This window comes from Plutella xylostella, chromosome 10 (genome assembly GCF_932276165.1).
Source record: "Plutella xylostella chromosome 10, ilPluXylo3.1, whole genome shotgun sequence".
NCBI classification, from domain to species: domain Eukaryota; kingdom Metazoa; phylum Arthropoda; class Insecta; order Lepidoptera; family Plutellidae; genus Plutella; species Plutella xylostella.
Window position 1 is genome coordinate 3,685,625 of NC_063990.1, and position 27,434 is coordinate 3,713,058.

Below are 27,434 nucleotides of genomic sequence, written 5' to 3' on the forward strand. Positions count from 1 at the left end.
AGTTGATAACGAAATACTGATAAAGGCTGTATTTATTGTAACTATTATCGATCTCTTACATCGTCATATTAAATTAAACACTTGTAATCTCATGCATTTCTTCATCATTATCAATCGAATGGCAGTCCGATTCTACAGGGTGTTGCAAAAAGGGTATAAGCCGAAACCAGCATGTGCAGCATGGTATATCTAAGCCCGAAACTGAAATCAGAATTTGAAAATTCGTTGAGTTGGTCACGTGACTTTTTCCTATGGAGAATGATAATTTTTTTTCGCGAATTGCCAGCATGTGCTGGTTTTGGCTTTTAGTATACCCTTTTTGCAACACCCTGTATATGATATAGTTTACAATATTTATTAACTCATTATAAAACTCATCGTTTAAATACTGCTCCTAAATAATATAACATAAAATTACATAATGGATCATTTAATAAAGTAAGCGTATTGCTACGCGGGGCGGGTGCGACGCCTACGCCGCGCCGTCGTAGCAAAATGTTTCGGCTACGAAATTCCGTAGCCGCCCATAAACCGGATTTATTTTAGAGGAGGCTGTTTTACGATGAATAAACTGTGCCATTGGAAAGTGCCTGCTCCATAAACATAATTTTATAGAACCTAACCTCGCAAAGCATTTACTGAAAATTACGCATTTTCCAAGGTTTTCCTTTTAGCTCTACGCTACGCTTTGTTTTATGCATGAATAATGTGTAATTAGGGCTTCAAAAGTAATGAATGGCGCTGTGTCGTCGTCAGTAGGAAATAAATGAAGTAGGTGAGCCAGGCGGAGCGGGCCGGAGCATGCAGATGTAAGTGTCGGAGCGGTGCGTGCGGCGCAAGTGCAGCCCCGTGACCCAGATCCAGCGACCCTCGCGGCCACGGGAAGCTGCTAATTTCCACCATCACGAGCTCCGCCGCCCTACGTCACGGCGCGCGGGGGGGTGCGGGGGGCGGGGGCCTGGGCCGAGCGAGCGCCGCCCGGCCCGGCAGTCCGCCGGCACCCGCCACCACGGGCACACGCCTCACACCATCGCGAATGAACCTCACGCCGCCCCGCGATCACTATCAAACATCCTGACGCCGCGAATCAAAACCTATGAGTGATTAAGGACTAGTATTTTTGTACAGTGCAACCGGCTCGCGGTGAAAGTATTTTTGTAGTGACAGGCTGAGGCGGGCGGAGGCTCGGCGCTCCGGCACAGTGGCTCAGTTGGCTCTCGGCCGCCGAGTGGCACGCATCATCGATTTTCAAGATACCACCGGTGTTCGCGAGGTACGTAATCACGTGCTAATATTTTCATCGCAGCTATTTTTCACGCGCGGTGATCTGTGCAGCGTTCAAGGGCGCGCGCTGTTTGCATTCGCGCTCAGCGTCCGTAGTGACTCTACGTAGTAGCCGGCTCATGAATCTCGTGATGCGGTTCATGTATGAGCCGTCACGTGGTGATGTGGACGAGAGGACAGCTAATCGCTGTCACGGCCCCTCTATCATCACAGGCACGTGCGGTGAGCGCGAGTCAGTCACGCCTGCATTACAGCAAGGCTGAATGACGTGACGTCCCTTTACTATACAAACCGTGTAATTATCATGCTCTTAATACCTTACAACTGTTATGAAAGATGTCTCCTAAGACTGAATGGAGAGGTGCAAGTAGATAGTTAGACGCGGGCGACAGGTGCGCGGTCGTGACCTGCAGATGGCCACAGCGGCAGTGATCTCGGAGCTGGCACCGCATCAGCTTGTCAGTCACTCGATACATGTTTTTATTATTAAATACAATCACTAGTTGCGTAACAACTAAGTGGGTAAATATACCTAACTGAGTAAACTTTCTGCTCCTGAAACTCCTGCAGGTTGACTGGTAGATAATGCTTTCAGCACTAAGTCCACCTGATTGTACATCTACTCTTTGTAAATTGGGCAATACCAGTTTTAATAAGTTTTAGATACCCATTATATAATTATAAGTAAGTATACCATATAACTTCGAGCCATCTCGTAAAACTGAAATTTTCAGTAGGCTTAATTATTATCTTTTTAAAAAGTTACACACATAATGCTTTCCGATCGCTATTCATATTTGATAAATAATCTATCAACAGTAATACCTAGCCACGCAACACACCTTCCTAAAGTAACATCAAGTCAAAAAAGCCCTAGCATTTTGCGTTTCCGCGTAGCCTTCCGTCGTTCCCACGGTAATTAACTAATAACTACCTTATAAGTTTATTGTATTGTAGTTCGTATGGTTAATTCTTGAATACATACTCTGGATATATCAGATATGTTCGGTAAGAATACGACTGTACATTTTGTAAACTCTACCCGAAAAAATTCAGGGTTAGGTACTGAAAGTTCTGATCTAAAAATCAAAGTAAGAGTCGAAATACAATAACATGTAGAAAACCACATCTGACTATGTTGGAAACGAAGCACTGCGCCTGTCCGCCCCCGGTCGGAGATCCCGAGGAAGACCTAAAACCAGATGGATAGACGTAGTGCAAAAGACCTACGACACTGCCAAGTCTCTGAAGACGACGTTGGAGACAGGGCGAAGTGGAGAGAGAAAACGAGGAAGGCAGACCCCACCACCATATGGGACACATAGCCTGAAAGAGAGAGAGAGAGAGTAGAAAACCACATCTATAAATAGGTGTTTTTTACATTTTTAGAAAATTTAATAAGCAAGTACAGACTTCGAGTTATAAAAGTTAAGTAAGAATAATTATGTAGTACTAATGGGAATCCAATATTATTTACGTACTTAGGTACCTACTATCAAATTAGGTGAGTACTTTCAAAAAGTTTCGTACTAAGGGACCAAAAAGTTTGTTAAGAATCTACCCACCTGAGTGAAAAGAAAGTAAATTAATCGTATTCAACTCTTACGATTACTCTACAGAACTAAACTAACACAAAAGTTTGATAACACAAATTAAGTAGATAAGTACATAAAGTACTGAGTTTTAAAAATCTAGCTCCTTTGTGATCCATGCTGTATTAAATAAAAGTTTCAAAAATGATTGTGAATATTATACACAAACAGTTACGACAAAACATTAATTTATAGCTAGCTATTCCTATAGCTATTGTTTTTTATATTAAAATTTTACTTCAGATTTCTGTTTCCTTCCTTTATCGTGTAATGTGTAAAAGAAACGAACCATTTTTCCGCTATAAAATATTGATTGCTTTCTTATCAGCTTCAAAACTGTAAGATTGGTGTAACCAACCAATCTTACAGTTTGGTGTGGTTTCTGTAAATGTAAACTTTGGATATGCTTACCTATACCTACATAGTTATACACTTACAAAGCTACCGGAAACCTATATAAACCAAAAGGTATAATATTTGTTATGAACAATATTTATAGGTATGTGGGTGGACTGGAAAGGATCTCTGGAAGCGATATAAGACGATTTTATTTTTTTGATGTACCTTGTAGGTCCTTGTTCCAGTACAAAGAGTACCCAAGACTTTAATTATTTATATCATACACAATCACAGATGTAAAGATACTCGTATCTATAATAAAAAAACCCATCCAACCATTTTTTTTCTTGCTAGATTTCCTGATACTAAATAAGTATTTATTTTCGGTAAAAAATCACACTCACTAATTACTATAATCGTAAATCGTAACCCACATGTCTCGATTCATCGGAGGTTAGTATTCGGAGCAGGGATCGATGTCAAGGCGCGGTCGCAGCACCTGAGCATCACTATGTCATCTAGCTACACATCTGGCATCAATGGTGCATTCTTGAGTCGCTACTTTCTTCAATGGCAAAATAAACAAATGTCGATTTTTGCGACCATTATTGTTTTGCGTTTTTGTTCTGTAATTGTCTGTTCTAAAGATCTTGTCGATAATGTAGTTAAAATGAAAATAGTATTATGTTCATAGTGATACTTACACTTGCTTGATATTTTACGTAGAATGTAAAACATAATATGAACAATCAATACTTATATATTTTACCTGACCATTATTAACCTCGTACTTATAACAAATTTACATGTATTTACAAATAATATATCATCATTAATGTTGGGAAAGGAATAAACCTAATCTCTGACGTGGGATATTACGTACCTGCGATCGTCAAGCAGATGTTATCGAGTCGACATCACGTCTCATTAATCATGATAATTTTTCTGTGTCTGTTCATATCAGATTGTAATTTTCATCATATTTCGTGACTTAAACTGTTATGGTGTGTCTGTACTCAGTACGGCAGATATTTACTTACGTAATATTTTCATATAATATATTTATGTCTGTATTTATTATATATGTACTTACATTGAAATAAAACTTTAAAATTATAAAAATAAAAAACAAAGTTCACAACTTAAATCAGTATAGGTATAGGTACTATGTAGAGTCAGAGGAAGGAACAGATTTCACGTATACTTGAGCCAAAGTTGATCAAAACAACCTAACTACCTCATCTATACGATTAATAATAGGCACTTACCTAAAGTCCAATTATAATTACTAATTACAGACCGGAGAAAGGTAAATAAGACCGAGCATTAATCTAGTTTACGTAACAAGTTTACAGTAACTCAAATGAAACGACGTTTAATTGTAATTTTATGAACTACGAGGTTTCTGCTGTAAAAAACCTTAATTAGATCAAATAGGTACATACAGCAAAGCAACATTACAGGATTGTTACCTCTTTATTACTAAAATATGAATGTTGGACACCAAAAACCAAAAGCGCTACAACAAAGATTACGAGATAGCCACGCGATCCGGCCATTTGCTCAAAGAAATTATTTTTGTTTATAATCCCACTTTAGGACAACAAAGTCCTGTTATTTATAAACAAAAACCTCTCTTGAATGAATAAAAATCCAAAAAGATTATAGAGTTTATTCACGGTTCTTTGTTCAGTGGCTTTTTAAATTAATCTTCGTCGGGAAATGGAGCTCCTGACATAATATTGTCGTTGCGAAGGTGAATGCCAAAAGAAAATAGATCGCGCCATTATGTAAGAGTTTTAAAATAAGTACCTAGGTACTCACGTGTTTACTTTGGATATATCTGCGTGCGGTTATATATTATCTTATATGTTCTGGATTACATATTACTATCTTATATATATTAAGTATATCTGTAGTCGGTACGTGTTACCTAGTTATTATTCTGTGGTGTTACTAGAATACGTAGGTATTAAGTATATTACAGAATTAGATACTTAATACTTATATCAGTATCACCTGTGGATACCTGCTTCAATGTTTTCAACTTCTTAGGTTAAAGTTTTCATACTAATATAACCTTAATTATGTAATATATAGGTCTATTCAGTACATTGCAGAGGCTCTTAAAGCACTTAATTTATGAAAATACATGCAAATTCCGAGCCGGCACTCGCTCCAAACAATTATTATTCTAATCTGCAAGCGACCATCTTGTGTAATTAGTTATGATTTTGTTTCTATGTAAATTTTGTCGTATGAGCCTGAGCCTATCTTGGTTTTGTATATTATATATACGTAAATGATCTTGAAATCTTGCTGGAAATCATTTTCAATGTTCCTTATTCCGAAAAACATACATACATTCAAACATATACGAATTACATATTTCTTATAGATAGATGGCTAAAGGTATATGTATGGAATGCCTAGGTAGGTTTTCAATACAGTCTAGATTTATATACCTTTAATTTTCAAAATTACCTCTCTCAATAAAGAAGCAACCAGATTGTTGTGAAATATAGAGCGAGAGGCATCACTAAGTACGACCTTTTCATCTATTCGTAGGGATATAGGTTTTGTTGCATAGGATTTACGGGCCATTATCATTATCATGTCTATGCTTTCATGGATGCTGCAGATTGTAGTTGCGTACTATACTAGATAAAAGTAAGGTGATAAAGATATTGTGATATATTATGTGTTTTTCCAAAGATCGTATCGTTTTATCGATAGTCTAGTTAAATGAATATTGTTTATGTTTTATATCTGATATTTTACGTTGAATATATACCTATACAGTCATATTATATAGTAGTGGTATCTAAAATGAAATAAGTACATATTTATTGAGCGAAAAATTTCACAGAAAACTCTCCAAAATATTATTAATCTCTCCTCAAACTTTTGTACCTAAAAGGGAAATCTAATGACTAATGGAATTACTGATGAGTAGTACATAATTCACACGATCGACAAGGCTAGGTAAGTGTGTAAGTAAGTACGTAATAATATTATCATTAGACTCACGAAATTGAGGGAAACCCCGTGGAAGCTGAGCTTAACTGAGCTCAATTCTGGACAGTAGCAATGTCTGTCTGTCAGTCAGATTAGGCCGCATTGTTCGCTGTGATGAGGCAGTCAGGCGAGGGCCGTGGCTATGACATACTATGTGATCACACAGGATACGTGTAACATAATTATTACGTGTTGTAGACGTAGATTACACTCATAAACTTAAACTAAACTCAAGTAAAATAGGTATTTACTTAGCATTTTTTTACGCTATATGGCATCTAGCTGATAATTCTTTTATAAGGGACTGTCCAAGTCCATAAAGTAATAGGTTATTCATTTTATCCGTGCCAAGTTGTTAGGCTTTCTTTCATTCCCATAAAAAATATATTACGCGATTTGTGAAGATAACATTAATTTGCCCAGAAAAAGTCTAGTTAAGTGCTTCGAAGCGTGAAGCAAGAGGGCCACGTCGCCAACCGGTCCTATACAAAACTTTTGCCAAAAACTCGACACCGCTGTATTTTCATGTCTGTATTGGCGTACGTTCAAAATTCCGCCTCAATTTTCCGTCACGAGACTTCCGCTCTTAGAGCGTATTAATTGTGGTATTTTGTCACTAGAGGTTACTCTTGTACATTGTTATATTGCCTTTTCTATGTAACGTCATTAATCAGATATTCCATTTATAGTCATATAGTCAGGAAGCGTAAGCATAAAAATCCATACACCGAATTCATCCTAAAAATGTCAGTGACCAACATTGAAGTATCGATCCAATCAAACTAACGCTAACTGGCAACTCAAATTCCACACTGTTTGCTCAACCATTACGCTAACGGCTAGATGTGCGCTTTGAACCAGAATTAGAGCAAATACGAATTGCCATCTGACGATACCAGCTAGCGCACATGTAGTCCTGGTAATAATAAAGTTGTTGACACAAGGAGAGCAGGTAGTAAACAAATTGTTTTAGTTCGTCTTTGTGTTCGGCTGATTGCTTATCAAAGCGGATCGCTGGGTGTTGACGCAGCTGTACAGACATTAGCGAAGGCTTTCCTATTGGTTGTTTTCTATTATTAGTTTACCACGGTTGTGGATCACCGCACTATGCAAATATACACGCTAGTACTATAGCGTTTCACTTACCTTCGCAGATAGGGTCTTACGTACAGGATTCTAAAGTCATAATAGATGAAAATGATTTTTCAGTTCCTAATTATTTTTAAACGTAGGTTAGATGTTGTCAAACAAGTACTTTCACTGTATTTCTACCTTCTACTGTCAGTATTTTATTTGTACCAAACAAGCAATATCATACTTTACCAAGCTGACTACCTGTAGTTGCTCTATATTATCTACCTTTATCTATGTTGGAGGAGTATTAGATAAGTGCGTAGAAGCGAGTGCGTGCCAAATTGTCGCTGTTATCTGCCGTATGACGCCATCATTGTAGCGTAAACGCTTCACTCAGCGTAAAAGCTATAAGTAAATTTGCGTAAATGTTACTACTTATTAGAGACAATGTTGACACAGGTGAAGTGGGAAGTAACGCAAACAATCTGTTGTTTGCAGCAATTAACTATAAGCTGACGTTTAAAATTTAATGTTTTAAAAATTTAGATGTATTTTGTCTTGTTTGTCTGTCACTAGGTACTTATATTAATTATAATACTTATTGTAACATACATACCTACCTAGAATTATACATGTCTACAATTGAAGTCAAAACTTGGTCCTGACTTCAGGATTCCCATTGAAATAGAAGGAAGAACACCAATGCAAAAAAAAATACGAATCTTTAACTCTATACTTAAATTTGAACGAAAAGTAATCGCTTCACTAATTTTCATTGCACGTCGAATCGGGGTCACGTCAACTCATGTCCATTCGATTTTTGAATCGATTATAGAGGCAAGGAATCGGAACTAACCAGTTCTGGTGGCGAGGATATTGGATGATTATGATGAGATCAAATGTGGCTCGCCGCGTGGCCTCATACCACATCCGCCATAGTAAAGTGACATGATTATTTATCTACCTCTACCTACCTAGCTCATACATAGATATAGGTAGATGCATTTTCATGTTACTGTAATCATTTATATATCCAGTTAAGTATATGTATTCCGTGCTTTACTGAGCTCGGAAACGCCAAATGGGTATTACAAAAAGCTGATTTAGCAGAGATCGTGTGGATCCAGTTTAGCAGAGTTTAGCTTTAGTGTTTGGTCACAGTGATAAACAAAAAGAAGACGACAACAGTTTGGATCAATAACTTTATTGGGTTAGGATATTAGGTACTATTAAGCCCGCCCTTGACGTAGCTCAACGATGTTTCCGTAGATATAGCCCAGACAATAACAATAGGTAATTCATCCATCAAAGCCAGCCAATAACGACATAAAATAAAAACAAAATAACGAAAGGATAATTACGGTTTAACCTAATCTGCTTGGTATTTAGTCACGCGACCATGAATGAGAAATGTTAGCGATAAGATTATAACAATACATATCTGCTTGCTTGATGTAAGTGAAACATGTGTATAATACTAAACTGCCTTGACTATAGCAAAATATAATCAAATAAGATGACGAATCCATAATTTATAAATTTTATGACCAACAACAGAGTCTTGAGTCCTGACATGGAAGTAACTGCGGACGACCTCGTCTTCATTCTATTCCAATTTCAATTAGCCGCAAACATTCGGAATCCGGAAAAAATCCGAACCGTCGATTCTGCGGACCCGTTAACCGTATCTTCCGAACTACATGACCTTGGCGACACGCTGCACCGGCGTCCACTGGCCGTGGTGGACGTGGGAAAAAAACAAAATTAGCTTCACGCATCGGAGAGCGCGCGCGCTGCCAGACCGCGATGAATGGGCTCGTGACATTGATGTGCCAAAGGTGCACGGCCATTGCCGAGCCGGCCCGTCTGCGGACGACAAGCCAAGAGACTAGCTATTCTAGCCAAGTTTTAAAGGTTAAACAATACAGACTAACAGATGACCATGTTTAATAAACATGCTAATTGATGGTTTGTCGCGCGCTTGTTGCGAGTTGTAGCGCAATTACCTAAATTACCTGGTTACGGCTTTAGATGAGCGCAGCATTGTTGGCCAGTTTACATGCTCACACTTACAGGTATTTAAAAACCGATCTTTACAAACTATAATAAAAGTAGTAAGTATATTATTACGTGACAGACAAAAGGACAGTCGGCACAATAACTGCCCGTGACATTGACAAGGTCACAACGCGCGTTTAATATCCAACCACATAACTCTCGTAATTTCAACGAAACCTAAATGGAGGTAATAAACAAATCCACAAGCTTAAATACAATGAAGCTTATAGACACGCAAAGATAGGCACGCTATGACGTCACGATCGCAAGGTTAAAGAAATGCGGGTTGTCAGTTAAAATTACTTACGCAGATTTCTTATACTTATGTACATTTATTTACGCAAGGGTAACTTGGGGGAAAAGGGTGACCCGCTGATGATTCGCAAGGGAAAATGGACCGTGAAAATATGGTAAATTGTATGATGGTAGAGCTACCTATTGTAGTTGATTTTCCCTTGACTTCATACATCGCACGTCTACTGAGCGACCTTTAGCGTATAAGGTCAGTGTAAGGCCAATATTGATCAGAATGCGTGCTTTTTATTAGGCGCACTCAATTGAGATTCCGATCGTTATTCGTAAACAATGTTATTTTAAACATGAGAAACATTTTAAGTTGTATGGTATATTTAACAAAATATTAAGGAAAGGCCTTATCAATAAATTAACTGAAGACAGTCATGTACTTACGTATAAGAATTAGTAACATTAATTAGTGCGTAACTTATATTTAATGAATTTCATAATTAAAGAAAAAAAAACAGTTCTTTCCCGAAAAACATAAAAAAAGAGTTTACACAGTTTTTCATAGCCCGTGTTGTTCAATAAAGTTTGAAAGAAAGTTCACGAAAATAACTCACGTAATTACGATAATAGTTCCGTGTTCGTGACGTCAAGGTCGCCAGGGGAGGGTAAGGGAGGGTGAGGGGAGGGCAGGGAACGGTGAGGGGAGAGGGAGTACGCCTACGTTTGACTTATAAAGAGTTTAACCCAAAGCTTTACATAGAAAATAGGTTAAGCAGCTTAGGCTATAATGGGCCTGTGGGAGGACTTGCATCGCTAGCTGTATGACGTCTTTGCCCTCTTCAAGTTCCAATAAAAACTCTAACCTTGTAAGAATATTATGTAGGTATATAAAGTAGGTCTATAAATCAATAATTTATGGATGTGCTGAAGTGCTGATAAATATTTATCCTTCGAATAGGGAACCAGTCTAAGTATGTCGATGAAGTTATATTTCAATAAGGGTTAAATGTTTTTGATTGAAATAGACAAATGATTGTTATACTGATCCCTTTCAAAAATTACGTGACCATTTTCAAATGCAATTACATCTTGAAGCGTTTACGGCCCCGCAACGTCAAAACAAATTAAACAATCTCATTCAACATTTTCAGCGTTTAGTATTTCGCGAAAGATATTAAAAACGAATCTTTTGTGGCTCAGCTACATCAATCAAGTTTTTTCCCTCGCGGGATCCACACGAAGTAAATAGGTCACATTAATCATTATATAGATAGCCAGTAGGTGGAGCTAGGCGCCCTACATTTCGGGTCCGTTTGCGGAGCCGAGCGGCATTTATCCCGGTGTTCCCCTCACAAAAGACCGGGGATAATGTCAATAGACAGAAGCTCCGGAGGAATTTCCCGACAAAGGATGAAATAAAATTCTTTCCTTTCGTTCCTTATCTCATTTTTCCTTTTCCACGTATTTATTTTTACACGAGCAATGCGTCGCCAGATTCCTGCCATTAAGAATTTATTGCCGCGCTGCTTGTGGAAATTTATGCCTGAAATTCATCCTTGTTTAATTATGTGGTGTTTACGCGCCGCCTCGTGTAAAGGATGCGGGTAGCGATGGTTTAAGTTAGACATTTCATGGGAAACCCCTAAGCAAGGGTGGTTCCCCCCCCTCCCCTCCCTTCCCCCCGGCTCCCGGCGACCGAGACCCAGTCGCTCGATCTAATGTGAAAAGTTTGACGTCACCACCGCGCCTTCAGACATTTACAACACTTAGATGCGGCTTAAGATTTCCATTTCCGTAACTTATACGACCGGCGATACACCTTAAGTAGAAATCTTATATTAAAAGCTTTTCGCTATAAGAAGTTATATGGTTTGTGTCGTTTTGATAAAAGAATACTTATAAGGAAAATTGGTCCTGAAATACTTTTAGTTTTATGTGTCTATTCAAGAAGAAAATTTGAATCTTGTCAAGAGTAATGATAAAGAATAGTACTTACAGCGATTTACAGAAAATGTAAATATAAATAAAATAATTTTCTGGAATTCGTTCTTTTCAAGTTTCCAACTTGGACCATCGATCGACACAAAAGATGCTACGACCATGCTAACCATTTTGATCAGACGGTCGTGTCGAGATCTGATCACGACAAACAAACAACATCGTTAAATTTCCTAGAGTATACCTACATTGAATATACACGTTAATAAGATTATGACACTCTTCATAATAAAGGAATATTTAGAATTCAATAAAGGAATACTAGTCGTATACGCAACTTTGGAAGCACATACCTAGTTAAATTAAAGCTACATAATTTATTTTGAAAACATAAAAAAGTTTCATGGCGACGCAAACTTGCACAAGCAAGTCATTTAAATGTCAAAAATTAACTAAACTAATGAAATATAAATATTATACATTTTAAAATACAGGTACTGTACCTAATAATCTATTACAAATATTATTATGGTTTCTGTTAAACTATAGGCTTACACATGATAGCTATAACTGGATAGATAGATAGGTAGAGTAGTCATTATTTGATTCCGTTCACAATGTCGGTTATTAATATCCGCAATAAGTCCACCATGGCTGCAAGTCATCACAAAGTTTTAATAGAAAGAGTAGAATCTACGTCTGCAATCGAGGAGATTAGCCATGAATCTCTCCTAAATGAGGTCTAATATATCTCCAGGACTTTAATAATCGGTAGAAGAACTGAAGTGTCCTCCTAGCGGGGTCAGTCTGGATTAAAAAAAACTGTCTAGCTGTCATGCAATCGTTACTTTTCATACAACGAGATAGGGCCGTGGTTAGCGCAGCAGCGCTTTGAAACTTCGTCTCGAGTCGATCGATCAATGTCAAGAAAGTGGCCGGTTGTCTGAAGCTGATCATTATGTACTGAAACTGAGTGATAATGAAGAGACACATATAAATCATGCGATCCATGAGATATGAACGCGCGAGCCGAAGGCTAATTTACGATCCATAGATAAGGGATAGCTTTTGATCTGTCACTATACCAGTGTAAAAACATGTATTCTAGTACTTTTACAATAATACTTGACCTACCCCCAGTATAAACCAAGGAACATAAGTACTTCTCAAACGAGAAGGTTCAAACAGTTTGAATTCACAGGTGTAGGTATTATAAAGTTTTATAAATATATATAATTTTTGCAAAAGTTATAATCTTATTTACTAAGTTCGTAGGTGAAAAGTTATAATATTATTATTTACTTAGTTCATAAATAATGTTATTACAACTTACTACATTGTATAGGTAAACGTTGGCCTGCAGGAAACTGTTATGTTTTCAATTATCACATAGAATATTGCCTTGACGCCATTGCTATGACATTGTTACTATGTTTGTTACGAGCAAATGGAGTTAACAAATAATACATACATATACTAGGTATAATTTGTACGTAGAGCTATATGCTTTTTTATTTAATCTACTGAAGTAGGTAGGTACTTATTTTCTGATTTAGGTACTGAACTTACCAGATTGGTATATTTGGGCGAGATAACCACTATATATAACGGAAAGAGTAAACTGGCACGAACCTATAATTCGCATCATGCCAGTTTACCACTACTTGTTATGAAAAGTAGTAAACTCGCACTAGTGCCAGAATTTTGGCGTGCCAGTTGCCACCTAACCCAAAACTAAACAAATACTTTAAATTGTTAAAATAAAACAGACCCATACGCTAAGTACTACTAAGTAATGCTACAACATGTTGGCTTATTGCAAATACTACACAGAGTGAGATAATAGTGAAACAATTACCTATGCAGAATTTAGCTGCGATAACAGTAATTGTCGTTGCTTAATCAACTGTTTAATTAACAGAACATAAATAATGAAGCTACGTAAGCATTCAGGAAGCAAACCATTTATTTTAATACATATGTAGGTAAATAAACAAAACACACTCATATTAACGCAACCACAGACTAAATAATTATGTACCTATAAGCGAGAGTCATACGATGCAATGCAACAAAGTCAACAAACAGGCATCTGCTACACACAACAGATACCAGTGGAGATAACCCACATCACTATCGCATCATCCTAAATACCGGACCAAAATTGCGGCTCATTTACATAACAATTTCAGTCATATCATAATTATTATCGTAAACACTAACGCGTTCTGTGCTCCCCAGGTGCATTGCTTAACTAGCTTTTCGTCTGTGTTTTACAATACAATACAATATAAATTAATTATATAAATAAAACATAGACTATAAATGTAAAGCAAATGTTTGGCACTCTAATGGTGCCGTAAGAAATTTGCAAATCCTAGATAGTTTTTCGGTGATTTAAAATCGAAATATCTTAACGTAAATAGCACATTAGTGACATCCCACGCGAGTTGTACAGTTCTATACAGAAAACTGCCATTGAACTTTAAATCGTTAGTCATTGACCTATAAATTGCTTTGATGTAATTTTGGATCCGCGCTCCAGATTCAAAGTAAAACGCTGCTATTCAAACGAATTTATTTATTTTTGCAATATTTATTATTGGCGTTGGGTTATGGGCTCTGGAGCTGTTTAATTCCACGCCAATTATATAGGTAAGTACCAAAAGTAAAACCCACGAGTACTGCATAAGTTTTACAACTGTTGCTATAATTATGTATTTTTTTTTGTATATAAAACACAGATTCCTCCCTCCTTTATGCCTCTCCGTAGTCTTATATTCTGCCTAGATGATTAAATAATGTCTGATGTGGCTATTATTACTCCCGGAAATTGATAAAAGCCGTTGAGTCTTTCTTAGAATTCAGTAAATTATCTATCGTCTTAGGGCTTTGGGATAAAGTTTCCTACGGGAGTTTTTCCAAGAAATGTGGGTTTCCTTTTCCGATAAGCACTTATCCAGAAGTAAACAAAATAGCTGTAATATATTTAATGACATCTAGACTATTTATCCAGTAATTGCGTTACTACAGTATTGTTTACGGGTTTTAGATCAAATTGTTACACATAACAACATGTCATTTTTTAAAAGCTAGGATTTTTTGAAAAAGAATTATACTTAGGTACCTCTTTTCTACATATTAGACGAATAATTTTATGAATATAACTAAGTTACTAGTTCTAATAAAATAGTAGGTAAATTAATTATCATTCCGCGAACGAGTAAAAAAACTGTGTACCTATAAAAACTCTTCCACGTTGCAGACTTTGTTTTCATTACTTTCTATAAGTAACAAAGATTATCTTGCACCTCATTAAAACTTCCCGCGTAGCAAACCTCTTATTCCTCGTTCCTGCTAAAGGAAACTGATGGCGGCCGCAACTCCTCCTATCTTGAAGGTGCAAGACTTTTATTAAGGGCCCAGCGCTTCCGTTAAATATTGCTATCTCGTAGAGACAAAATATACTTTCTTATGTGAATAAAATACCATGAGCTACTTATTTTAAATCAGTCAATTCCAAAATAAAAGACGATGGGAATGGGGTTGTATAGACCCTAACTAAGACAATTTTCGGAAAGAAACCAATAGTTTCTACGACCAACATTTACAATTACCTAGAATTTATCATCTTTTCGTCTGTCATTATTCGTGTAAGAAATGAAATAAATAAAAAGCACTTATAATTAAACCATATTATTTTATATATAGATACCTAGTTGTTTATTTTCACGAAGACCACCAGGTTTCAAATAAATACAATAATAGCATTAGTTAGAAAAGCACCAGAACTGTTAAACATACACTATGTAATGTACTATACCAACATCCCCTTAAGCAACTGCTATACATCCCTCAGTAGACGTTGAGTGCTAGCGAGCAGTGACGAATACTCCCATTCGTCTCTGCCTCACGTGATGTTCGTTTCCTTTTATTTCTACACTTGGTAGAAGGAAAAGCATCATTACTTCTAGTTTAAATTGTAAAGGTGTTAAGATGTATGATAGAAATGCAAGCATGTATAGCTTTCAGTAAATCAATAAACTGTAAGCTTTTTATTGAATACCTAATGTTTATTCGTACAAATACTTACCTATTTACTGAACTTCAGTGACCTAGTAGGCTGTTAGACGGTTCCAGAACTGTAACATTACTCGTCCGATCAAACAAAAGAAAAGCTCAATATAACAAGTTCTAAGAATACAATTATACTGAAAGTCAACTTGAAAAATGAATGGCTTACGAGCTACCTGCGGCGCTATTGCTTCACTATAAATACGCTGTTGTAGAGATACATATAGGTATTGTGATGGGTATAATTTTATAAATTACCTTCGAACCCACGCGATGACAGGCTAATAATATACCGGAGCATCGATCTATTGTGTCGACACGTCGTTATAAAAGGGCCGGTTTAAATTGTTACAATAAGTAGTAAGTAGTATAGGGTTACCAATATTTAACTGTACCTAGGAGTTGGAAAAGAACAATGAAATTAAGTAGACCTCGAACCCCCATAATTTCTTGGCAACGCCGATGCCTAAATCATTACAGAATTTCCGCCCCAAATCTAACGTATTAGTATGCACGGCGCAAATTCATTCCATCACCGCAAATAAATACGGGAGCAACAGAAAATACACTCATTGATTTCCCACGTCCGTAAATATGGCTGCCCTACGAGGCGCGGAGTCAGATTTGCCCTTCAACTATTTAAGGACATCCGAAACGGTAGTAGGCTGAGACAGGCGTGGCGATTATTGTTGGAAACTGTGCTTTAGTGGGGTGGGTTTAGAGGGTGGTTTCGCTTGTCGGGGAGTTGCTTACGTCGCCGGGGTGAGTGTGGCAGTGGGGCGCGGATCGATACAGCCCCCCGCCCGCCGGGTGCTCCGTATATAGGCCAGGAGGGCTACTCTACACTGACGGAAAACGAACGGACGAGAGCTGTCGTAGAATAAGCACGAGATAGAGTCGCGGCTCGCACAGCTGTGCTCCGAAATTTAGTTTTTGGTCATGTAGAGAGACCCCCCAGACTGGGTTTACGAGTGTCGAAACGCACGGACTGATTGCGTTCGTCTGATCTCTCCATTCGTTGATGGTTATGGAGGATCCACTTAAGTTATTCACGGGGAACGGTATGGCTTGTGGAAATGTAACTTTGTTTGGTACGATTGAATTTTGGATTGAGTTTTGAAGATCTGAGGGATTGGTAGAGGTGGTTACAGATGGATGTAGAATTTCCTTGTATTAGGTAACTTAGCGGTGAATATTACAGATGTACATTACATGTTTAAATTAGATCCTCATTTTCAAAATTTCAGAAGAGAAGGGTATATAAGTCCGTCAGCACTAATAAATTGTTATACCTAGAGTTTAGTACATAATATGAAGATAAATATGGACTATGGAGCTCAAAACTACTTCATCATTTATAAAGAAGCGAAAAAAAAAACCTTGTTCCTTTGTTGAATCTATCTTTATTCATTTAGATGTGATATTTTGTAAGACAACTAAAAAAGACACATCAAGACAAGACAAACATATCCATTAAAGATACGACCGACGCCACTCATCACGTCTACTTACACTGTGTCCTCACGAAATTCCTTTTGGCCAAAGTAAATATAGTACGCCTATTTACTTCACGTGATTAATCACAAGAATTAATTATACCTCGACCTTCATCGTATGGAAACTCGGAACATAGGTTAAGGGAGAAGCGATCAGCTGAAAAATCATGTTAATTCGTTTTTTACTTATTTTCAAAATGTAAAGCTAAACATAATATGCTTCCGATACTCTCTGGATGGCGTCTCAACAATCTTCGCACAAAAAACAGATTCCATACTATTTTACTCAATTTCAGGAACTCATTTGAGCACACTTTCGCATTTTTATAGGAACCAAAATTTTTAGAGGCAGATCATTATCAGATTATGGTGGTTACTCTTGTATGGTAGTTGAACCGTATTTTCCCTTGTCGTTCCCTTACATCCACTTATTGCTGTGTTCTAACAAAATGAACTAATCAAATCATGTGTCGTAGCGAATGATGTTGTGCTACAAATGAATTTTACGCAGGCCGTGGCCATTTCTTTTAGACTCGAATGTGTTAGTTTCTACTATTCCCTTATTTTATGTTGCTACTTAATCCTATTGTTGTAGCTTTACATATTAGAATTTTCTCGTTCAATAGGAATCCGATATTGTTGCGACATGTAGTAGGTACTCTAGGCCGGGATTGCCTATCTAGATCAACTGGCAAGGGTAGCTTTGTAGCCGACATAATAGTGGTTCATTTCCTTCGAAAATCTACCTGTAAGTGTACCTATACGTATATTGGTATTATTCGTTGCCATTTTGGTTGCCGACGACCGAATGGCGTAGTGGTTAGTGACCCTGACTACTGAGCCGATGGTCCCGGGTTCGATTCCCGGCTGGGGCAGATATTTGTTTAAACACAGATATTTGTTCTCGGGTCTTGGATGTGCCCGTAAAATGGCAATAGGCCCGCCCCCTATTACATTGGGACTAACATACACTCTGGCGAAAAGTGGGTGCAGCAATGCACCTCTGCCTACCCCGCAAGGGAGTACATTAGTACAAGGCGTGAGTGCGTGTTTTTTTTTTTTTTTTTTTGTTTTTTGTGGTTGCCAGTTAAATATGTATTAGTTTTTTTCAAAATCATAGTGGAGGAAAACCGTGGACACAATTTTGTTTAAAAAACCGTAGAAAACTTTATAAAACGTGACATACTTATGATGTAGAATAGAATAGATAATAGTAATTTTTTTCACCATAAAAGAAAATATTACAAAATGATAACTTATAAATACTTAGTAGTTGAGTGATTGACCACTGCATCAATGAAACCCACGAAAACCTACATTTTCAACGGCAAACAAAATTGAAACGGGTTGTACCTACTAAGGAATATTCGCAAAGTCATTTCGAAACACGCAATCTCATCACGATGATGAAGTGTTAGGAGAATTGTGTAATATCTAGCCGTTTGTTAGTAATTTTGTATAATATCCGTCGCTGAAGTGTGTTATTTAGACGGCAACATTGCTTCTTAATTGGGGATTTGACTTTTGTTTGCCGAGTTTAGCCAGTTGTTAGCTAAGTTGCGTGGGTCGGCGTATTATTAATTACAAGTTACATAGAAACGACACGGGTAACTTTATTTTCATTCATAAAGAAACATACCTATTTGGTTTTTCAATGACAAAAGGCATGATGATTATATCATGATGATATACTATGAGACTCATAGTATGAGTTTAGACAACCCGACCTAGAAGAGGTACATTACAGTGACTATTTCACAGCTAGTCGTCAGATCTAAATGGCTTAAAAAAGGTTTCACACATAATCCACCCATTGACTGTAAGATAATGTCTCGGTCACAAATAAATGTAGGTACAAACCTAAGCCACAGAATAATAACTAGTACCAGGTCAGCTAAGGCCAGGTCCTAAGCTCAATATTAGCATTTTTCATTTCGGGCCCAACATATCAAAATAATATGCTTCTTACATTGTATAATTTATTAGAGCCACTGGAACAAGCCATGTTTTTATTTACATGCCTACTTAGATAGATAGATAGATAGATAAAGCGTTTATTTGATCCACTTTCTTACATACACAACAAATCACAATGACAGATATACACATTTGTACTTATAACTAAATAGTAGCTATGATAAATAAAGACAGGTTTGTACTTAGCAGGTTGTGTGTTGAAGCGGACCAAAAGGGTGAAGTAACTCAGCGTGGATGTTTACTCCAGGAGCAAACCGCTGATTTTCAGTTACCTCCCATTTAATTGTTCCAAGGGTGCCGAATTACATAAATTGTGAGCAAAAAAACTACTTAAAATATATTGTCTTGAAGAAAAATTACCTATGTTAGTTTGATAATGTTGTAAAGGTGTGCAGCTAACCAGCAAGAGACACAGGGTCGTACTCAGTGGATGACAGAGCACCCACCATAGCATGAATATATTTATTGTTAGACGATCTGCGCCGGATGTAACAGAAATATAGAAAATATGTAATGAATAAATAGTTACTGTAGATAACTAAATTTGTTATCAAGTCTTTTGCTTAATAAGAAGAAACAATTTTATTTTATTTTTGAAATTGATTTTATTTTTTATGAGCCTTATAGGTGGTGGAATATTATTCCAGCATTTTACTTTTTTACTTATGGAATCAAGTAAGTTTATGTCAAGGCCATATTTCTGTTTATGCCCTGTGTAAATGTAAAGCACTAGTGCTCCGCTAGGCTGCATGGTGAGAATATATGTACCTATTATAATGATAATAAAACATCACACCACCTCTTTCAGAGGGTAACTTTAGCTTTCGCAAAATTACGTTTCAGACTTCAGCTACGCAAACCGCGAGTCTATCTCATAGCATTAAACGTACCGATTACAAGGCAGCTCTCAGACGTTAGTTTTTTGCTAAGATAGAGTAACCCCATCTCGTCTGTACGATACTCACGCTCACGTAGTCTAAGCAACACAACTCATGCTAGCAGTCGAGGCACGAGGCAAAATAATGCCAAACCTTTTCATTTCACAGGTAACTTGCTTACAAAATAAGATAAAGCTAGCTTGTGAAATACCTGAAAATGGATTTAAAGTCGTAAAACGACACCTCACACTCCGCTCACGTCTGAAATATCTACCTGAAACATAACTAGGTTTTAACAACAGCCATTTGTTTTCATAAATTCTAGACTTTGTCGCAGTTGACTCGTTATACCTTCGTCGTCGGTGCTCGCAGATTTATGACTCGGAGTGGAAATAAGTTTCATGGGTTGTTTTCAGACTGTGGTTAGTAAACATGACCAGTATTTATCATAGATAAAGTTTGAGCTACGGAACGAAAACATCCATGAAAGTGAAACCTTGCTCATAGGGCCGTCAAAGTTCCAGTGGCAATGGCAGATGGTGTAATAAAACTAACTAACTTTTATATGAATGAGAAAGACATTGTAGGTCATGTTAACAATGTCTCTTGGGCATTCATTTTGATATGGCCCCACTACGCGGCTCCATATGCAAACAAGCTCAAGTCTAGAAAAACAATGTTGACGGCCGAAATTGGATAAATGTTTTACTCTGCAGGCAAATAGGCTTTTGCGAGAGAGACTGATATGGCATTGTGTGTACGACTGTAGTATAATTTATGTCGAGTTGCGAGACTTACGGGACATTTTTTATTTATTTTATTTATTTAGGTCTTCTTACAGCGAGTGTAACATAACATGCCTTGTTTATAACTTACGTCTACAGATTAAAACTAATTACACAGGCTAATTAAAACATACATAATTATTTGTGTATGTTTCGTTTTTTTTCTTAGAAACGTGCTTGGTGAGACTAGTAGGTACTAACCCCCATTTCACGCTCAAACGCATTCATCTTAACATCCCGGTAGATTAAGAGGAGGCTTAAAATGGAGGAGGTCTCCCTGAGGGTTAACATAGGCTGATGATGATGATGATAGATTAAGATACTTATGTAAGTTTGCACGACTACAGCCATCTCCGGTACGATCAATGCAACGCAGTCAGAGCCGTGGTTAGCGCTGCGGCGCTGTAAAAAATAGTCATCTAAGTAAGCCAGGGTCTGAGTATTGTACCATATAACTGTACAGTATAGTGCCCGCATGTCACGTCCGCTAGAGTGAATTAGCGCTGCACCGCTGCATCAGCTGGCTGAGCCGGGCGACGACCCGACAGCCGAATTAACTGAAACTTTCCCACTCCGAAACTACATTTTAGTAAGAAGATTTTGCTTTTGAAGCTGACTGTTATAAGTACCTAATAGATTCATTTTACAGCGTAGGTCCTCCCGAAAGAAGTCTACTTTTATTTTATTCTGATATCAAGACGTGACGTATTATGATGACGATGATAATAGTATGACGTATTTTCAGAAATCGTAACTTTTTACATAAATTATTTATACCTATTACGCAACCACGTTGCTAATTCTTAGAATCGAATAAATTAAATTTTTAATCGATTTGACACGATTACTGATGACGGCATAAAACGTAATCTTCTCTTCTACTATCGAGGTTTGGTAATAATTCATTTGTAACTTAGATTTTTAGATTAACCAAGTTTTTTTTCATTTGAGTTTAGAAAGAATCTGTGCTAGAATCACATCAGACTGATGCAGTGTTGATGATGGATAACGTGAAACACATAGTTAGATAAATATAATAAGAAATAGATAAATATGATAGATTTTACTCACTTAGGCAAGTCGAAGGAAGGCTTACGTCCAAGGTCCAGGACTCGGCGTGGGGGGCCCTCAAATTTGAAATCCGAGGGAATGTTCACTCACAAAATTCACTTAGTCTGTTTATAATATACTTAGTAAACAAAATAATATATAATGCCCAATGGCAGCTGGTGATGTTTAACCGATATTTCACAAATTACACTATTACCTAATCCGATATTTACCACCGCTTCGAATTGCAATGGCAGAACAACACGACGAACACTGACAAACACTTAGATTGATTTCAATCTACCCACAAATATTAAAAATGACCTGTATCGAAAACACATAGGTATTATTATTATCAATCAATCACAGATAAGGCTGCTAACCCTAACTACACTCTTAGTACCTACAGTAAATGTAAACAACCTTCTCTAACCCACCTCTCTTCTTGTCCACAGACCAAAATGCATATTGAAGTGCAAGTCGCGCTAAACTTCGTGATATCGTACCTGTACAACAAGCTGCCGCGGCGGAGGGTCAACATCTTCGGCGAAGAGCTGGAGAAGGCTTTGAAGGACAAGTTCCGGGGCCACTGGTACCCGGACCGGCCGTGCCGGGGGTCGGCCTTCCGGTGCCTGAAGACCGGAGGCCCGCTGGACCCGGTGTTGGAGAGAGCGGCCCGGGAGTCGGGAGTGCCGGTCCGGGATGTGCTTGAACATCTGCCGAGAGATCTCGCCGTTTGGGTTGATCCAGGTGAGAGTTGTTTTTATTTATTTTTATTTGGGGCTTAGATAATTTATACTATCGTGATTGAGTTAGTTTAGGGTTTGATAGAGGAAACACAAGGTAGAGTTATACTGTGTTAGGTCGGGATGTGATGTCCGAGACGTAACCAAACCCAAAATATTTAAAGTAAGGAAAGATACACAGATGGAATAACATTATGTTATTTTAAAGTTACTCAACGTAAGATCCATCATAAATTCTCACATAATGTCCTCAATTATCATCGAGAAGACAACCACACGAGTTAACACATTGCCTTGTCTCCTTGTCAGAGGTCATAGTAAATTTTTAAAGCAACCAACCTTCGGATGTACTAAAGAGTATGTAGCTCTCTGAATTTAAACTAGCTTGTTGCGGTAACGTTGGCTCGGTACTGCGACCTACTGTTACCTAACAAGCGAGGTCGACGGACAGACAGACTGGCGCCAGGACAGGACAATCACCATTTTTATGTTAACACGCTGGTACGAGTACAAGAAGTCGGCATAATCCTTTGATTCTAGACCGCCATGAGACGCCTTGTTCATGACTAAATTGCGGCTACTTGAATATGGACAGACCAATCAAACAATTTATCTAGATAATAGTGCCACTAGAGGAAAACAAGGCCTTCATTAAAATTCAACTGGTTCAATCTGAACTCTTCGTGACCTGAATTCGAAGAGAAACTTCTGCTTTTCGTAACCAAATCTACGATCGGGATGACCCGATAAAATAAAGAAAACGGGTTGAGTCGGGGGACTTTTTATTTCGCTGTTAGTTTTTTGTAACGCTTTTTTCAGGACCTAATAAAGTACCTACGTTAGTTTAATTTAAATGAAGTTTGTGCCGGTTTATTCAACATGAGAGTACCTACTATAAATAACTCTTTAAAACCAGAACATTCTTAGAAATATTTGCTTTCTTGCTAACTGGATTTAAAAGTTTCATTAGTTTCCACTTTCTGTCCAGCGGCTCTCACTGAGTTGGAGAGAGGATCTTTAGGCTACTGTCGGCATTATATCTTACCAATTAATAAATTTAATCTTTTCCTGTTTCCAGGCGAAGTGTCGTACCGGATCGGCGAGAAGGGCGCGGTGAAGGTGTTGTTCAGCAGCGACGAGCGCGCCGCCGACGAACGCACCGACAGAGAGGTGAGTGCCGTGGGACGCCCTCCAGACCACTGGGGTAAAGATCTGAGGCAGCTGGTAGTGGTTGAGTGAGGAGAGAGTAGTTTATTGGATATTGGGGAAGAGTGTACTGGCGAATATGTCCAGCAAAGGAAGTTTCAGTTCAAGTCTCCTCTCCATAACAATCTCCTACATCTTATACATGAAGAGAAAAAGCCTTTGTAGTACCCAGAACTAACCATCACAACTTCACTTACTTAAACAAACATTATGTGTCTTCCAGGTGACCCGCGCGTTCAACCCCGAGGCGCAGTGCTTCCGGCCCGTGGAGCCGGCGGCCGCGCCCTCGCCCCCCGCGCCCGCCGCCTTCTCCCCCGCGCCGCCCTTCCGCGCGCAGCCGCTCACCTTCACCACCGCCACCTTCGCGCAGACCAAGTTCGGCAGCACCAAGCTCAAGACCAGCAGCAAGCGCGCCAACCGCATGTCGCCCACCGAGTTCAGCAACTACATCAAGCAGCGCGCGCTGCAGCAGCAGCTGGCGGCGCGCGCGCTGTCACCCCCCGCGCCCGCCGACCCCGCCGCGTACTTCCTGGCGCGCCCGCGCGACGCCGCGCCCCCGCCCGCCTACCCGCCCGCCCCCGCGCACCTGCTCCTCGCCAACTGAGCCGCCGGCCGCGCCCCCCTCCGCGCCACACGCTCATAGACTCTTTACTTTTGTACGAGAGAGACGCGCGCCGCGATTTATTTTTTTATTTTCCGCGGGGGCGCTCGCGCCGCCCGCTGCTTGTGATATCCGTACGATTTTCCATAACTTTTTGTATTCTCGTTCGTTACGTCGATGTGTAAATTTATCGATATAGGAGCAATAATCGGCCGCGCGACTCGCCGGCGATTTATTTTCGTAATATTTAAAGCCGAGTCACGTTTTTGATGTCTTCGTTCGATATCGATATATTCGTAGGGTAAGGAGAGGCCGGGAGGCCCCGTGCGCTTACGACGTACCTTCTAGAGCGAGCCTGTATACATACGTCCTCCAGTCTTAAAAGAGAATACTGATATTAAAATATGTATACATAATATATTATTTTATTATATTCGTACGCGACAATCGTCTAACTTTTCACGTTAAAACGAAAAAGCCAATAGAGAAATTACGTATTTTTAATATTGAAATTGATATGTAAAACTCATACATAATACTTATTGTATAGTAGCTAATACTGACATTGTATGTACCTCCTGTATGTATGTAATGGTAAATGTTGCATATCCGGATCCGGCCGGAGCGGCCTGCGCGGCCGTAGATCTCACCTAGAGTATAATCATTCATTCGTATGATACCCTGATATGGTAAATATTAATGATAGGCATAGTTACATACGTTTCAATCTAACAGTATTTTTTTAAGAAGATATTAGTCCTTGTGTACATTACCGGTCACCCTGCGCGGGACCTTAGTCTGTATCGTACCTATATATTGTTATAAAAGACATTTAAATAATAAATGATAGAAGATTTCTCAATTCATAAAATAACGGGTGCATGCAAATTCATAAATGAATACTATGTGTTATTTATCTTTTTATATTCTACTCGGCGTTTGCACTCAGTTTTTCAATGGAGGGTGGTCTAGGGTAGGCGGGGAGTCCCCGAGGCCGGGTAGCGGGGGGCCTCCAGGGGTAGGGTAGCTTAGAGCCGACGGGTAGGCAATATAATGTGACCACCGGTCGGCTATCTTGAGGTTGTTTAGTGTTGTCGCTCTTCTATCTACCCGGACCTGGATAAATCCATCTAAGGCATAGTTCTAGAGAAGATATAAAATAATTGTAGGGTATAAATCGGATTGGACAAGATATTAGAGGCGCTTGGGTCCAGGGCCGGCTGGGTAGATCGCGACAACCGTTATATTTCACTGTGACTACCTGTAAACTGTAAATCATATTCGGTGCACAACAAATGACATGGTGTGAGAGGAAATGTGCAACTATTTTTTTAATATTTTTATATTTTGATTTAGGTTAAGACTAAGAAATATGATTTCGGTAGACATTTCCTATGATACCTTTAAGTAGAATTTTATTGATACCTATTTATTAATGTACGTATTGTGAATAATGCACTCTCGATTGAAAAACTGACCAACATGCTCCAGTATTTTGTAGATAATTCTATTTATATTTAAGTCTAATTATTACAACTTAGTGTAATGAAATTTTTTATTAAAGATTTAACTTTTTATTTTCTTTCTTTTGTATGAAATATTAGATGGAAGTGTTAAAGATAACATAATATTTGCATAATAATATAGTGAATACGGCACTCCATGGCCGCTAATATAATTAGTCAATAATAATTTTTCATATTGTTGTACAACTTTTTAAGTTTATATTAAAATGTTTTGTGCAATCTGCTAAGGCTGTATGATTTACTATATTTCCCTTAAATTAAATGTAGAAAATGTTAGGCATAACTACTTACGTAATAAATTATACATTTATATCAATAAATCAGTAATTTAAATTCAACCATTACTTAAAATTTTGTTAATAGTTGATTCAAATACCTTCTCAACAATCTAACGAAAACAATGAAAAAAGCTCCGTACTGCGAGGATGCTTTGAAACCCCTTCTACGAATTACGATAAACTACCTATGTGTGCCTTGTGTGTCTACAAAATTATAATCAAGGGTTTACACACGAAGTAATAACTCAATACTAATTGTACCTATAATCATTACAAACACCTACGAGGTAGGAAAAGGCATTGTTTATGTGCATGCCTTAGACTCCTTAGAGCGTTGGTAACTCATTCGTCGAGTTCTGCTTCTCAACATAATGATGCCCATGGGAAAAAATCCAGCTTAAAAATGGAATGATGTTCCATTCGAGTGAGTGAACCCAATACATTAATTCAAAGAAAACTATGAAAAACTGCTACGGGCTACGACGATTGCTACGTAATATTTTGTAGCCTGAAATGCTACATAGATATATATAGGGTGTTGCAAAAATGGTATACTGAGGCGAGAGGGTGTGACTCGAGAGGTCACTTTAAACAACTTTTGTTTTACGATATTGAAAATTCGCAAAAAATAAATGCAAAGATTAAGTACACCCATGGGCCCATGGTCACTTTTTACTATAGGATTATTTTTTACGTTTACACTATAAAATAGTATATAGGTACGCACTTTTATTTATATTCTCAAGGGCCGAAGTTCCTGTACGTGGCTCTCTCGAGTGGAACCTATCTACATAGGTATCCCCTTAATTTCAGCTCAGCCAGCATAGCTCCCGAGTAAACTGGAGCTGCAAGCCTGGGTGTTGCAATATCTGAGATAGGAGCTCTGTAGGTGTAGGTCCAAGAATAGATAATCTCGTTTCTGTAGTAGATGGACAAGCTAAATGAATATTATGTTGAACCGTCTCATCTACTTCCTATGTCCTACATAAGGGACTAGTTGAGTAGCCTATCTATGGTATATAAGTGTTTATTAATGCAACAATAAGTCCAGTTAATCCTACCATTATTGATATTCACGTATTAATGTAGGTACATTACCCACTTATGAACACAAGTTTAAATGTAGGCGTTTATTTAACCTAGCTACTTACATAGGTACCGTTATAATATTCTAGTCTATGCATAGGTAGACACAGGTCCTTTTGATTGTTGTGTTCATGTTAAGCCGCGTACAGACCGGCCCAACGAACGCCAACGAACGGGTTTCG

At 38.2% G+C, this 27,434-nt stretch overlaps 1 protein-coding gene across 1 annotated transcript; it reads left to right on the forward strand.

Annotated features, from left to right (window-relative positions):
* The first annotated feature begins 970 nt into the window (after positions 1–970).
* On the forward strand, positions 971–26,111 carry LOC105389618 (protein Tob1). The gene is made up of 4 exons (XM_038117808.2): positions 971–1,273; positions 22,265–22,559; positions 23,634–23,725; positions 23,985–26,111. Exons 2-4 carry the CDS (start codon positions 22,271–22,273, stop codon positions 24,363–24,365), a joined length of 762 nt encoding a protein of 253 aa, XP_037973736.1. The 5' UTR covers positions 971–1,273; positions 22,265–22,270; the 3' UTR covers positions 24,366–26,111.
* Positions 26,112–27,434: the final 1,323 nt, after the last annotated feature.